The sequence below is a fragment of the Protobothrops mucrosquamatus genome, unplaced genomic scaffold, assembly GCF_001527695.2.
Source record: "Protobothrops mucrosquamatus isolate PMUCROS unplaced genomic scaffold, P.Mucros_1.0 scaffold6302, whole genome shotgun sequence".
NCBI lineage: Eukaryota > Metazoa > Chordata > Lepidosauria > Squamata > Viperidae > Protobothrops > Protobothrops mucrosquamatus.
In genome coordinates this window covers 3,343-20,114 of record NW_015392130.1, presented here as the reverse complement: position 1 = coordinate 20,114, position 16,772 = coordinate 3,343, and the positions used below count along the sequence as shown (strand labels likewise).

The following is a 16,772-nucleotide window of genomic DNA, read 5'->3' as shown; positions in this document are numbered from 1 at the left end:
AGCTAGGCAGCCATCTCTTGTGGATGGTTTCAGTGTTTGGAGGGGTTTTGTACATTGCAGAAGGTCAGACTCAATGATCTTTGCGGTTTCCTCCAAGTTCTATCATTTCACTTTTTTATCACAATTGCTACTGTGATTATAGGAATGTCCTCAAGGAAGCTCAGAATCAAATCTGCCAGGTTCATCAAATTGAACATTCCCTAATGCGTATGTTCTGAATGGGGCGGCTGTCCCCAGAAGGAGCAAGATAGCAGTTTGAGAGTATGACTCGATTTCCATTTGTCCTGGGGTTTGCAAATGGCAGCTGTGGTGAGAATTACACTTTAATGCAGCCCTTCCTGGGCCAGTCAGCACAATTAGCCCTGCCTTGGGGTTATAACGGATCTCAGTGCACTGCAATGCACCTTAAATGAGGCTATCCTTGAAAAGTGTCCATATATGGTATCGTAACTGGTGCAGTTAGAGCTGCCAGGTGACTGAGGGTGCAAGATGTAGAAATTGTTTATTTTTTATATTGGAAAGTTCTACACTGGCTTAATCTCCCAGTTACTGGTTGATATCAAGCCCAAGAACAACATGTGGAATTGTTCTGAGTAATTACTTTATTATTGTTTGTCTAAAGACAGAAATCATCTAAGACAGGGGTAGGCAACCTTGGCTCTTTTATGACTCGTAAACTTCAACTCCCAGAATTCCTGAGCCAGCTTGGCTGGCTCAGGAATTCTGGGAGTTGAAGTCCACGAGTCATAAAAGAGCCAAGGTTGCCTACCCCTGATCTAAGATAATCTTCCAATGAGATCAGTTGGAGGATGTGGCTATCATTGAAAGAGATTTTCAAGCGATAGCCTTAAAAACTCTCTACATATTTAAACCATCATTTAGCTATTGCTTCTGGTTTTACTTTAGGTTGCTTTTATTTATGTTTTACCACACTCATTTATGATATAGCATTACATTTACAGTATGTTCTCTATTGCCCAGACATTCTTGTCTGTTGAAATGCAGTGAGTGAAATCATGCGCTTGAGGATTCTCAAATTTTACACCTACCTCCTAAATCAACATGCCTGTGTGATCTAATGTGGGCTTTCTAAGATGGCTCATCTGTGTTTTCCTGGTGCTTTTTTTTAGCCTCTCAGATCATTGCAGAAAGTCTTGCCTCGCACTGGACTCATCAATTGGATGAGTCAGTTGGGTTGGGCAAGGAGACGAGAAAGCAACTTCCTACAGATGTTCCTTCTCTGACTATTATGTAAAGCCAACTTGATTTTTCTCATCTATAGTATTCTTTTTGGGAGCTAGAGTTGCAATTTTACTCTAAACCAGCCTTTTTCAAACTAGGCAACTTTCAGATGTGTGAACTTCAACTTTCAGAATTCCCCAGCTAGAATTCTGGGAGTTGAAGACTGCACATCTTACAATGATCAACCCTGAGAAACACTGATCTAGATCTTACACTTAATTAACTGTATGTACAGAAAGAGGTTTGCCTTATGGCTAATATTGTTGTTGTCATTCTTTGCAGTTCTCTTGAGTTGGAGCATTGTTCTCTGCAAGTTCTGGATCCTGAGGGAAGTCCCAGCTGGAGTCTCCTTCAGCTAATGGGAGAAAGAGGCTGTACTGTTTCAGAGCTGACAGAATTGCTGCAGTCCCTGCAACATACCGAGGCACTTCAGTTGCTCAATCCAAGTGAGTTTGCGTTCTCAGCCTAGGCCACCTCTTAGTAATCTTATTAGTGCAAGTTGCATCTTATACTTAAAGCATTAAATTATACTGGCTTCCATCTAACAACTAAGATAATCAAAATGACTTTGCATTCTGACTGTCAGGGAAGAAAGAAATGATAACAAACTTTCTGTTCTTGGACAGACAGTCCTCGACTTACAACTAGTCATTTAGGAACGAGTCAGAATTACAGTGGACCTCAAAAAAGGACTTACGATGTGGATTCAAAGTTCTGACATGCAACCACCCCACCCCCTGCAATCACATGACTGCATTTTGGACACTCGGCAACCAGCCCACCTTTACAATTGTTTGCAGTGTCCTGCAGTCACAATCATGTTTATTGTTTTCCTGAAACCAGGGTTTACTTCCCATTTCCAGAAAAAAAAATGCCCCATGGCAAACAGTGGGTACGCCTAACTACCACTGCATTTGATTTATGATTGCCACATAGAATAGAATAGAATAGAATAGAATAGAATAGAATAGAATAGAATAGAATAGAATAGAATAGGAAGGGACCTTGGAGATCTTCTAGTCCAGCCTCCTGCTCAAGCAGGAGAACCTATACCATTTCAGACAAGTGACTGTCTAGTCCAGGGGTGTCAAACTGTCGGCCCATGGGCCGGATGCATCATAGCAAAACCGCGCCCACTCCATTGCCAGCAATGGCAAAAAAGTCGCGATTTGTCATGACACGTCACATGACGTTGCGAGTTTGACACCCCCGGTCTAACCTCTTCTTACAAATTTCCAGCGATGGAACGCCCACGATTTCTGGAGGCAAGCTGTTCCACTGGTTAATCGTCCTCACTGTCAGGAAGTTTCTCCTTAGTTCCAGGTTGCTTCTCTCTTTGATCAGTTTCCAACCATTGTTTCTTGTCCTGCCCTCTGGTGCTTTGGTGAATAACGTGACCCCCACTTCTTTGTGGTAGAAGTGGGCAGCATCATGACCTACTTTATGATAATCACGACTTGTGACCGAAATTGCAGGCTCAATTACAGTCGTAAGTTGACGAATATCTGTATATCTTCCAGTTTGTGTACAGCTATTTAAGCCTTGCCTCCCTGTTAGAACGAGCCTTCAGGATACTGCCAATGAAAAGTCAAATTGCTTTTTGTGAGTTAAATGTTACATGCATGTAACATAATAATCCATAGTGAATCTACACAGATAAGCGATTCATTTATAAGTTGCTAATAACATCAATTCTGAAGACCATAGATTGCAAAAAAGTTTATTTTTTATAATGTTAAATAATGGAGCATCTGCTTTATTCCAAAGTCAATTTCCACATGATATAAATATGGCTAAAAAGAATGTGAACATCAGTAAATATTACTTCTTATTTCATAGTTGAGTTGATACACGTAACTTCTTCCCCAAAAATAACAATTAAAGAACAGTAAATGAACATATGTTTAATTGAAGCATTAATCTCATTGCATCTCAAACAATATGATGCCTTTTCTATATAAATGCAGTGGAGTCTAATAAATCTAATAAAATATTATTTTCATTGAATAAGATGTTATAGCAGTGTTGGCGAACCTATGGCACGGGTACCAGAGGCGGCACTCAGAGCCCTCTCTGTGGGCATGCGTGCCATCGCCCCAGTCCTAGGCCTTCAGCTGGGTTTTATAAAACCTTTTCACTTTAGACCTCCGCTGCCGTGTGCAAAAAAAAAAAGGTTTTTTCAGTCAATTTCAACTTCTTGCGGGAAAAAAAAGGTCTTGCAAAGTTGGAATTGATTGACTGAACTTTTTAGTCCCACCCAGTCTGCTGTTACCACCGCAGCCATGCCCACCCAATGGGCCACGCCCACCCAATTGGCCACACCCAGCCAATGGGCCACACCCACCCGGCACTCGACAATGCATAAGTGGGTTTTGGGTTGCAGTTTGGGCACTCAGTCTCTAAAAGGTTCGCCATCACTGTGTTATAGGATACCTGGAATTTTTGATATTGATGTAAACACCACTTCCATTGCTGCTTGATTATCTTTCCTAGGATTTTCCCAGTTATTGATGTCAAGCTGGATCCACTTTTTCCCCCTTCTTGAAGATTGGAATTCTTTTTCCAGTACTCTGGCAGTTCCCCTCTGCTCCACGATCTCTGAAAGATTTTCTTCAGTGGTTCTGAGATCATATCTGCCAGCTCTTTCAGATTTGCTTATCCCTTTCCTGTTATATTGTGTTTTCAATTTGTCCTGTATGCAGTCTTGAGGTTTTTTGATGATTAGACAGCCTTACAAAGCTAACAAACAATTAAATAAGCAAGCAAGCAAACTTCAGTGTGTTTATATAATTAGCTTCTTTTGTGTTAAATATAGATTACTCTTATCTTTTTCATAGGTATAAAGATCATTGTAGAACCAGAATCCCAAGCTATTTTATCTGGCCAGATGGTGAAACTAAGCTGCTGGGCAACAGGATATCCTCTCCTATATTATCAATGGTTTAAAGAGAAAAAAATGGTAAATAAATATACTAGAATGTAAGTGGTAGCTTCTAAAATGTAGAAAATTCTAGAACATATTGAATGCAATTTTCTTTTTTAAAATATTTTTATTAACATTTTTTTTCAATATAGTGAAAGCATTGAAAGTATTAAAATATAGAAAATTAAACATAACAGAAAATAAGAAAGACGGGCAAAAGAAAAAGGAAAAAGAAAGAAAGAAAGCATAGAATTATGACTTTTAACCTTCATTTCATCAATATTTATTCAAATATTCAAATTTATTCGACCATCCATCTCATACAAGGTGTTAAGTTTTGACATCATGATATCAAGGGTTGACACTATGGTTTCAAGGGTTGACACCTTGACATTGTACTGGCCACTGGCCTACTACAAAATAGTTTCCAAGTTCTTATTCTTGAAAACATAAGTGAGATAAAATATGTAATAAAATAGCCACATTTCTTAAAGCCAACATAACATTTTTTCAGTGCCTATGATTTTTAAAAGAAATGGATTTTTCATATTTGAGGAATAGTAATTTCCCAGGAAAATCAGCATATTGCAGAGATCTTGGCAGCACTCATAAAAACATTATTGAATAGATATTTATAGTATGCAACTAAAATATGAATATAACTGGGTTTTTTGGGACAAAACATTTCTATGACATCAAGCAGTGTTGAATAAGGACCTGTGGATACTAAATGATTTTATTCCTGGTAAGCAGTTGTATTTGGCAGAACATAAAAGTTCACTATTGTTGAAGTTTAAGTATTCTTCGTGTAATATTTTGATTTTATTTTGATCTGGGTGTATAGCATGAAATTTTCCCATTCTCAAAAGTACACTTCACATCAAAAATAGGTATTTAATTAATTGAATTAACAGTATGTTATGTGTATGAAAATGTATTGTCATATTAGACTGCAGTTCTAAATATTCAATCTATCTAGGTATTTCTCAACATGCAACTAATAGCAATAGCAATAGACTTATATAACGCTTCATAGTGCTTTACTATGCTATTATTTGTTGGCTCTAAGCGGCTTACAGAGTCACCATATTGCCCCCAACAATCTGGGTCCTCATTTTACTGACCTCGGAAGATGGAAGGCTAAGTCAACCTTGAGCCAGTCAGAATCAAACTCCTGGAGATGGGCAGAGTTAACCTGCAACACTGCATTCTAACCATTGCTCCACCACAGCTCTAATCAAAGTTCCAATATACCTACCTGGGTGGTATGTTCAACTCAGACTTGAAGTTGCAATGGTCAGCCTCCTCCCTATAGTCACATCACCTCACTTTGTGTGCTTGGAAACTGGACTGCATTTATAGCCGTTTGCAGTGTCCCATGGTCATGTGGCCGAATGTTACAGTGGTTTTGTCAAAAACAGCCATTTCTGGTTTTCAGCAAAACCATGCCATAGTGAACCATTGGTTTGATTAACAACCATAGATTAGCTTAATAACTGTCAAAAAGTAATAAAATTGACCATCATGAGCTACAACTATAATGGGCAGGCTCCATTACCTGTACAGTACTAAAGTATTAAATCTTTAGTACAGTACCTGTACGGTACTAAAGTATTAAATCTTAATAACATGTATTATTAAAGCCTTTTCTCACTAGGAAGTTACAGTGTCTTCATGGCATCATCTAGCTGTTGCTTCAAAGATATAATCCCCGAGTCCACTAAGGAGTTGTTACTTAGATCCAGGTATCCTGGTAGTTTCACAAACTTTATTTTATTTCAGTAGGTTCATGGTTAACAACCTTGGTCTCAATAGAGGAGAATATTTGCAGTTTAGGGTTGAAGTGAGGGGTCCTTGGTGACTTCTGAGGTTGTTGTTTTCTTGCTGATGTTTCATTACCCGAACTAGGTAACATTATCAGTGCTCATAGAGAGTGAGGTTTGCTGTCATTTTATGTTGACAGGCTTGCCCTCTCAGTGTTGGTGGGAGTGCTCTTGGTAGTTCTTTGTTTGGGCTGTTTACTGTCGGCCTGACCATGTTCAATGTGACAATCTGATTGTTAAGAAATCTATAATACCACTATTTTATTCTTTGAACTGCTGTGACCATTTGCTTCTCTTTCTAACTAAGCGATACTGTGAATAATATTATTGCCCTTTCTATGGATTTGATCATCAGCAATTGTTCCATGAGCTGTCGTTCATTTTGACCTCAATGTATTAAGTTAAATTAATTTCTGGGGAAAAAAATATCTATGGGTTTCCATTACAGAAAATACTCTTCTGAACTAAGAAATGAATTCTATGAAGCACTTTACAAGTAATAGTTACTTGGTTTTTTTTTTTTTGTTGTTGTTAATTGCGAAGTCGTGTCCGACCCATCGCGACTCCATGGACAACGTTCCTCCAGGTCTTCCTGTCCTCTACCATCACGCCTACTGCTTCAGTGACTCCATCCAGCCATCTCATTCTCTGTCGTCCCCTTCTTCTATTGCCCTCAATCTTTCCCAGCATTAGGCTCTTCTCCAGTGAGTCCTTCCTTCTCATTAGGTGGCCAAAGTACTTGAGTTTCAACTTCAGGATCTAGCCTTCTAAAGAGCAGTCAGGGTTGATCTAGGACTGATCGGTTTGAACGCCTTGCAGTCCAAGGGACTCGCAGGAGTCTTCTCCAGCACCATAGTTCAAAGGCCTCAATTCTTTGTCGCTCAGCCTTTCTTATGGTCCAACTTTCACATCCATACATTTAGGTGTGGATAAATCACGTTTCAGATTATGAATTGATTGAATCCTTGGCAATCACAGAGAACCTAAAGCAGGGGTCTTCAAACTTGGCCCTTTTATGACTTGTGGACTTCACGTCCCAGAATTCCTCAGCCAGCGTGCCTGGCTGAGGAATTCTGGGACTTGAAGTCCACAAGTCATAAAAGGGCCAAGTTTGAAGACCCCTGGCCTAAAGGATATATTGAATTCTTTGAGCCAAAGCTACAAACAGGTGTTTCCCTTCTATGCTATTTTTAATGTATAATCTTAGACTATAATGTCTTTATGCGTCAGAAATGAGTCCCTGTCTTTTTGAACAGCTTTCCTCCAAACTACTTATGGCCCCAACTCTTCTGTGTCTTCAGGAAGCCTCGAAGGTCTGGCTTTTCCTGCAGAGTATTTTTTGACCTCACTTGTTGATCTATGCTTTATTATATGCAACTGGTTTTGCGTTTCCCTGATGTGGATTTTAGCAATCTTACTGTTATTTGCTTGATTTCTCTTGCCTTGCATTGCCTTACAAATTATTTATGCTTTGTAAACTGCCTAGAGATACTGCTGCGACTTATAAGGTAGTGGAATGGATGGATGGATGGATGGATGGATGGATGGATGGATGGATGGATGGATGGATGGATGGAAAGTCAACATACTAGATCTCAAGAATGCCTTAGAAGCGCCTCTTTGTGTTCTTAGTCTTGGTCCTGAACTGGAGAGACCATCAGTTAACTCCCTGCTCATCTAGAAGTTTATCAGGCAGCCTTTATCATATCTTTGTCTTCCATCTTAATCTAGTTTAACAGTATAGCTGTGTTGATAATATTTATGCTGAGTTTCTTGCAAAATGAAAATTAATTGTTAGATAACATAGCAATATAATTGTTAGATGAGATAGAACAAGAGTAAGTTGGATTGAGATGGGTGGGTGTAGAAATTAAATCAATCAATAATATTTTAAAATCTTGAGTGCTTAAGATTTCATTTTTCTTGGTTAATTTGTTTCAAACAGGCAAAGAACACGCATGAACTCCAAACTGATCTTTGCTGAACCTCTATTCTATTGGTTTACAAATAATGCTCAACATAGAACAATGGCTGAGTTCGCCAGTCACTCTAAGTTTAAACAAACAATCAGCCAAACCAGCTATATCTTCCTTATTGTGGCAATGTGTGCAATCTGTTTTTTGTTGTATCCTAATTCAGATTCCAAATGGGAATTCCCCAGAACTGATATTCAATCAAGTGACTGCAGAAGATGCAGGATTATACATATGTCGAGTGAACAATGATTCTTCCTATGAATTCAGCCACTGGGCACAGCTGGATGTTTGCGATAGCCAAAGAGATTCTGATGGTGGGTTACAGACTTTTAACATGGTAGAAATGACAAGAAGGTGTAAATAGGAGGCATACTGATTTTCTACTTTCATTTTAAAGTTGTAACAATAATGTTTTTATATCTCTGCAGTTTTTTCTCTTGGCATAGGGACGATCGTGATTGATTATGAAGTCATAGAATCTCTGATGGTGGAATTCTCTCTATTCTCTATGGCTGCAGTTTCAGGAAACACAATTCCTAAATCTCTGTCAAGTTAGGCTATAACTACAATAGATTTCTAAAAACTTTTAATGAGCTCATGCTGGTATATTTGACCACAACAGCTGAGTTAAAAAGCATCTGTCCTCTGTCCCGGAGATAATGTTTTCTAACTTTTATGCACTTTTGGAGGGGCACAAGTCCATGAAAGTTTAAAGACTTGCTAAAGCCTAAAATGTATTATTTCTCAGTATTTACCTGGAAATCTTTCATTGCTTGTTTCTTAGTGATTTTTAAGTTATTTTTAGATTACCTTTTAGTCAGAAGGACTTTAACACAGTATAAAAGTTAATATGAAAGCAATTTAATTAACTATGCGTATAACTTTCTGAAAAACACATGTTTTAGGTCGTATATTAAAACCCATCTAATACTGAATGAATCAGGAAAGTCTTTCTCTCTCACTGGAAACTGAGTAACAAATGGCTTTTCTGATCCCTCAAGAAAGCATTTAAATCCATTTTGTTGATAAGATCTACATCCTGAATTGAGCCCAATAACCCTTGGAATCAATTCAAATGATGTAAGATTGAGATATGCTTATTGCTGTCCAATAAAAGAGAGTATTTGTGGCTTGAACTGTGGTCCTTGGCACTCTTGGGCTTACTTGTTTGCTTGCAGATGTTACATTACTCAAATAGGTAACATCTTACATAGAAAATGAGTGTATCCCTGTTTATACAGGTAGTCCTCGGCTTACGACCACAATTGAGCCCAAAAGGTATGTTGCTAAGTGAGAAATTTGTTAAGTGAGTTTTGTCCCATTTTACGGCTGTTCTTGCCACAGTCATTAAATGAATCACCGCAGTTTTGTTAAATTAGTAACACCGTTGTTAGTTAATCTGGCTTCCCTATTGACTTTGCTTGTTGGAAGGTCACAAGAGGGGATCACATACATGATCCTGGGACACTGCAACCGTCATAAATATGAACTGGTTATCAAGTATCTAAATGTAAATCACATGATCATGGGGATGCTGCAATGGTCATAAGTGTGAAAAACGGTCATAAGTCACTTTTTTCAGTGCTGTAACTTTGAAGGTCACTAAATGAACTGTTATAAGTCGAGGACTATCTGTATACAGAAGCTTGTCCTGCTTGTGTTGGTGAGGGTATGGTTTTTTTCTCTTTGGTAAGTCCTTGCTTTCTGCTTAATATGTTTTCTTCTCTTTACCATCTAATTTAGCTGTATTGTTCTGGATTAAATGCAATTTCTGATCACTCTTGCAAGACAGTATCATTTGACTGCTAATCGTAATATTAAAATGCTAAGTCACTAAACTATTATCCTCGGATACTGTATATCTTGGTGGAGAATTACTTAAGCAATTGCTTGTCCAAAAAGATAATATACTCAGTCTTTTTACAGTACTTTACAACTCTAGTAAGTTTATTTCTCATTAAAGAGGAATATGTAATTAAGTACGGCAGTAGTTGCTAACACTTTTATATGTAGGTTTTATGGTGCATGAAATAGGAGTGAAGCCATATTTGTAGTTCATTTCTACCATACATAATCAAGTACTTCCGCAATGAATTAGCATCTACACATTAATATAGGTTACCTACAGGAATATATTTTGCTTTACTAGAAGGAAATGTATTAACCACTGAGAAGAGCTCAGAACATGAACATGGCAAATAATTTAATATGAATTGAAAATCACCTGAGCAACTACAGTAGTCCTTGAATTACAACTGTAGTTGAGCTCAAGTTATGATGGTTGTAAAGCGGGTTGCCATGTGACTGGACCCCGATTTTACTACTTTTTTGCAGTAGATGTTAAGCAAATATGGCAAGGAATGCAGTTGCTCACTTGGTTAGGATGCTGGGCTGAGGATTGGCAAGCTCATGTTTGAGACCCAGTGGCTGCATGTGGTGGGTTGAGCTCCCATCACTGGCTACATCTCCTGCCAATCCAGCAGTTTGAAAGCAGGAGACTGTGAGTAGATAGATAGGTACCACTTTGGTGGGCAACTTAACAGGGACATGTAAGAGCACCCTACTGGGCAACGGTGATATAATTGGCTAATCCCTCCAACCTGGAAGTGTTTTGGCATTCCCAATACGACTGTAGTAGTAATAGCAAATGTGACAGTCATAAAGGGAATGTAGCTTTGTTAAGCAAAGCCATTGTTTACTATGGGGTGTCTTTTGCCAAAGACCTAAAGTAAATGCCAGTTTCTGGCAAAAACACCATAAATCGGAGTACGGAAGATGGCTGTGAAAGTGGACTCGTTGCCAAGCATCCAAAATGCAGTCATGTGACCATGGGGGGGACAGACATCCAAATCTCGAAACCAAGTCATAAGTCCTTTTGTGGGGGTCTGTAGTACCTTCGAATGGTCACCGAGTAACCAGTTGTAAGTTGAGGATTATCTGCAGTACCTTTTTAAATTTAGTGTTTTGAATTTACTTTTAACACCCCTCTCTAAAGCAGGGGTGGGGAACAATGACCCCTTTATGACCTGTGGAATTTGACCCCCAGAATTCCTGAGCCAGCTTGGCTGGCTCAGGAATTCTGGGAATCGAAGTCCATAGGTCTTAAAGGGGCCATCGTTCCTCACCACTGCTCTAAAGGAACAAGCCCACACTGTTTATTGCTTTCTTCTCAAAACCATCCTCTTCCTTTAAATTAGATGCAGCAAAATAAATGAGGAAGGAACCGGTTGTGGGTGAAGAAATGTTCGTTCTTTGCTGACTTGCTTCTACTCTGCAAATCTGGCATCTCTCTCTCTTGCTTTGCTGAAAAGATTTTTATCTCACAAATGTTTAAACATCTTCAATTTAAGGAAGCTACCTCGAGTGGCCTGAAAAGAAAATACACATCTGCCTGCACCCGCAATCTCAAAAGTTGATGGCTGGAGAAAGGTTAATTCTTCAGTGTGAAGCCACAGGAAATCCTATGCCACAGTACCAGTGGTACAAGGAGGAATTCCCACTTCCTAATGGAGAGAAAAAGGCCTATGTGGTGAGTCCTTTTCCTCCTCCCCCCCCCCCCCAGCTACAGTGATGAGGAGTTGATAACAGGAAATAAATTCTTCAAGAGTAACTCTGAAATTCAGTAAATAAAATAAAATGTTCATTAACCCCCTAATGTTTTGCCATTGGCGTGTTGATAATAGTTGCTTGGTTCTCTGTGGAATATTGCACTCTGAAGTGAGTTTAATTGCTTGCATCCTATTTCCCAAAGTATTTACTGGCTGAGAGGCTAAACCCAAGGCTTTCAATTATTTAGCATGACTGCAAAGTTGATGCAAGACTATGTATAAGCCTTAACGCAGTGACCTCCATTAGTTTAGTATTGGTTTTATGAAATGCTTAATATGGAATGGAATGGAATGGAATGGAATGGAATGGAATGGAATGGAATAGAACAGAACAGAACAGAACAGAACAGAACAGAACAGAATAGAATAGAATAGAATAGAATAGAATAGAATTCTTTATTGGCCTTAATGCAATGACCTCCATTAATTTAGTATTAGTTTTATGAAATGCTTAATATGGAATGGAATGGAATGGAATGGAATAGAATAGAATAGAATAGAATAGAATAGAATAGAACAGAACAGAACAGAACAGAACAGAACAGAACAGAACAGAACAGAACAGAACAGAACAGAACAGAACAGAACAGAACAGAACAGAATAGAATAGAATAGAATAGAATAGAATAGAATAGAATAGAATAGAATTCTTTATTGGCCTTAATGCAATGACCTCCATTAATTTAGTATTAGTTTTATGAAATGCTTAATATGGAATGGAATGGAGAGGAATGGAATGGAATGGAATGGAATAGAATAGCATATAGAATAGAATATAGAATAGAATAGAATAGAATAGAATAGAATAGAATAGAATAGAATAGATTTTTTATTGGCCTTAATGCAATGACCTCCATTAATTTAGTATTAGTTTTATGAAATGCTTAATATGGAATGGAATGGAATGGAGTGGAGAGGAATGGAATAGAATAGCATATAGAATAGAATATAGAATAGAATAGAATAGAATAGAATAGAATAGAATAGAATAGAATAGAATAGAATAGATTTTTTATTGGCCTTAATGCAATGACCTCCATTAATTTAGTATTAGTTTTATGAAATGCTTAATATGGAATGGAATGGAATGGAATGGAATGGAATAGAATAGCATATAGAATAGAATAGAATAGAATAGAATAGAATAGAATAGAATAGAATAGAATAGAATAGATTTTTTATTGGCCTTAATGCAATGACCTCCATTAATTTAGTATTAGTTTTATGAAATGCTTAATATGGAATGGAATGGAATAGAATGGAGTGGAATGGAATAGAATAGAATGGAATGGAATGGAATAGAATATAGAATAGAATAGAATAGAATAGAATAGAATAGAATAGAATAGAATAGAATAGAATAGAATTTTTTATTGGCCTTAATGCAATGACCTCCATTAATTTAGTATTAGTTTTATGAAATGCTTAATATGGAATGGAATGGAATAGAATGGAGTGGAATGGAATAGAATAGAATGGAATGGAATAGAATATAGAATAGAATAGAATAGAATAGAATAGAATAGAATAGAATAGAATAGAATTTTTTATTGGCCTTAATGCAATGACCTCCATTAATTTAGTATTAGTTTTATGAAATGCTTAATATGGAATGGAATGGAGTGGAGAGGAATGGAATGGAATGGAATGGAATAGAATATAGAATAGAATAGAATAGAATAGAATAGAATAGAATAGAATAGAATAGAATAGAATAGAATAGAATTTTTTATTGGCCTTAATGCAATGACCTCCATTAATTTAGTATTAGTTTTATGAAATGCTTAATATGGAATGGAATGGAATGGAGTGGAGAGGAATGGAATGGAATGGAATAGAATATAGAATAGAATAGAATAGAATAGAATAGAATAGAATAGAATAGAATAGAATAGAATAGAATAGAATAGAATAGAATTCTTTATTGGCCAAGTGTGATTGGACATACAAGGAATTTGTCTCCGGTGCATAACCTCACAGTGTACCTATAAAAGCAAGTAATAGGTCATAGGTCATAATCACAGTTACAATAATTAATCATAAGTTACAAACAACAATTGAATAGTTTTATTTTGGGCATTAATGCTGACTGTAGAAAGTGATCTTTCGAAATTACAATGGCATTGAAAAAAGTGACTTATGACTGATTTTCACACTTATGACCATTGCAGCATCCCCATGGTCATGTGATCAAAATTCAGACACTTGGCAACTAGCATGTATTTATGACGGTTGCAGTGTCCCGGGGTCATGTGATCACCTTTTGCAACCTTCTTACAAGCCAAGTCAATAGGAAAGCCAGATTCACTTAACAACTGTGTTACTAACTTAACAACTGCAGTGATTCACTTAACAACTGTGGTAAGAAAGATCGTAAAATGAGACACAATTCATTTAACAACCCGTAGCAACATTTTTTTCTCTGTGAGGAAGGCATTTTTTTTAATGGCGATACAGTCCATTACATGAGCCTTTGTCTGCAAGAGTTTCTCCTCTCACTGAATTAGGCTGCAGAATTTGTAGATTCAGATTCAGGCTGCCAGAATGCAAACTTTATTGAAATGTATGCAATAGTATTGCTGGAATAAAAAGAATGAACTTCGGAGAATAAACTCACTAGAAAATGTATGGTACTCTTGAAGGTATCCTGCGTAGACATTGAACATCAAGGGACATATTGGTGTCGAGTATACAATAATCAACAAAATGAAGAAAGCAGAAAAGTGAAAGTAACTATAGGTAAGAAGTCTAATAGTAAATTTAATTAAGTAGTAAAGTGATATGTGTTCAGCTGGAAATATCAACGTAAGAAATTACTCATGGGATCGGTTATAATTAACATGGCAGTTTTTATAGGACTTGTTTTCTATATATCTTAAAAAATTATTTCATAGAAAATTAAGGTCTGAACTTTGTTAGGTTCTTATTTGTTGATTCTGGACACCGATACAGTTGCCATTCTTGTAACAGTCATAATTATTTTATAGATTTTTTTTCACTTGTTCAAACTTTTCCATCTTGTTCAAACTGTGTAATTATTGTCTTCCTCTGAATGTCATTTCTGGAAGAGATAAGATTGCCACCAGCATAGGATAAACTTTATGCCATGGGGCAGGGGGGAAATGAAAGTATCTCTATGCTGGTTATCAAATTTCTAAGCATGCTACCATATGTTCACTTGATTTCCTGATGTTTATTCATGCTGTGTGGGAAAAGGATATATGTCAGTAATATTACCTACTATTTGCATTCTGCTGAGGATATATAAGTAGGACACTCATAATGTCTATGAAGATTCTCCGTCATCCAGGTCATGGTTGTCCCAACGGTGCTTTTCCAAAAGGCAACTGGACTTTCTTGGTTTTTTTCCTTGAAAACGTTTTGCTTCTCGTCCAAGAAGCTTGTTCAGTTCAGTAAGAGAACTAAAGAAGCTTCTTGGTGGACTTTTGGTTTTGCGCAGTAGCGACGAGTCAGGGGCTTGCGGATTCTCCGCACCACCGCAGTTAATTTTGCCCTGCCTGGGGACCCTAAATGGGTCTAAGTTGCCCCGGAGAGGTGACAAAGAAAGAAGGGTGCTCCAGCGATTCTGGAATGGCAGGGGCCGCTTCATTTAACTTGGGGAAAGCCTTCTAACCCGAAAGGAGAAAGGCTGGCCGTATTATATCGACCAGCCCAAGCTACTAGCAACCGAAGTCCAAAAGCACTAACCAGCACAACTGTGAATAGTGTGCTTGAAACTGGGTGTGGAATTTGATCTTCTCTTTTCTATTCTACATTTAATTTCCTGGAAAAGATCCCCAAGAAGCAAAATACCTCGGAAAGGGAAGGAGGGGGATTTCCGCCCCACCCTTATACTAACGGAAGCAGTGAATTAGTCTTTTTATGGAGGATCAAAATATATGGAAGTGAAATATAAAACCTGAAATTTAAATTTTAAATCTGGATAAATCTAAAATTGTTTGAATGGTTAAGACTCTCATTTTAAAAATAATTGTTTATTTTGGAAATTGAAAAATAAATAGTTGCTGACACCTAGTGATGGATGAAGACTATGACAGCTATGACTTTAATATAAGACTTGGAAAAATCTGGGAAAAGCTAATCTGTTTGTGACCTTCAAAGTTTTAACAACAAAGAACAGCTGTGACAAAAAAAGACAATAATCTGGGCTGTAGACAAAGAGAGAATTATAAATTTCAGAAAAAAAAATCTTTTTTGAACTATTTGGATTACAAATATCTATTTAATTGGGATTCTAAAGCTATTTGCAGAGAAAAGAAAGGAAGAGAAAAACTCAAATTCTTGGCCATCATGAATCAGAGACATGTAGAAAGAACATATCAAGAAAACATAAATACTTCACAGGAGGAGATATATTGTATACTGCAACTAATTCAAACAACAATGACTTTAAACCACAAAGAAATCCAAAATAACTTTGAAAATATAAATCAATCTATTTCTAAGTTAACTCTACAACAACAAAAATTCCCAGAAAACAACAACAGAGAAAGAGCAGATAAATGGATATAGAATTGAGAATAGAGACTTGAAGATGAAATTTAACAAAACAAGGAAACATGATTTAATCCTAGTGGAAAAAAATTCACAAGAATTGGAAAAAACAACTTATCCCTTAAGACTACAAAATAAATTTGAGGACAAGAAAACAGATTGGATAAAATGGACAGTAGAGATGTCAGGAACATCGGAGAGAAAGGAAATGATAAGAGAGGCGGAGAGTAAGAAAAAGAAAAAGATTTTGAACAAACGTGGAAAGGCAGAAGCCCTGGGCAAAGACACTTCACCTGATTTACTTTTTATATCTACAGCAACATTTACGAACATATGGAAAAACTTTTTGATTCAGCAAAATACATTGATTTCCTTTGCCCAGATACTGGGCAAAGGAAAAAGACTAAAGTGGAAAGCAAGAAAATAGATGATGGGACTTACCAGAGAGAATACTTAAAAAAGAAACATTTGTTTGAATATGGTTAAAGAACAATTAACCAATGGAACAACCTGCCTCCAGAAGTGGTGAATGCTCCAACACTGGAAGTTTTTAAGAAGAGACTGGACAGCCGTTTGTCTGAAATGGTGTAGGGTTCCTGCCTGGGCAGGGGGTTGGACTCGATGACCTCCAAGGTCCCTTCCAACTTTATTATTATTATTATTATTATTATTATTATTATTATTA

The 16,772-nt window shown here is 37.2% G+C and overlaps 1 protein-coding gene across 1 annotated transcript in view; it reads left to right on the top strand.

Annotated features, from left to right (window-relative positions):
- Positions 1-1,524: 1,524 nt before the first annotated feature.
- The window catches only part of LOC107300171 (mucosa-associated lymphoid tissue lymphoma translocation protein 1), a gene marked incomplete at both ends in the record, with an annotated part of 18,409 nt that continues 3,161 nt past the window's right edge, over positions 1,525-16,772 (top strand). The window contains 5 exons of the mRNA XM_015829512.1: positions 1,525-1,688; positions 4,080-4,201; positions 8,128-8,278; positions 11,315-11,493; positions 14,215-14,311. Of these exons, the coding sequence (XP_015684998.1) occupies positions 1,525-1,688; positions 4,080-4,201; positions 8,128-8,278; positions 11,315-11,493; positions 14,215-14,311 (713 nt within the window). The remainder of the gene's footprint in view (positions 1,689-4,079; positions 4,202-8,127; positions 8,279-11,314; positions 11,494-14,214; positions 14,312-16,772) is intronic.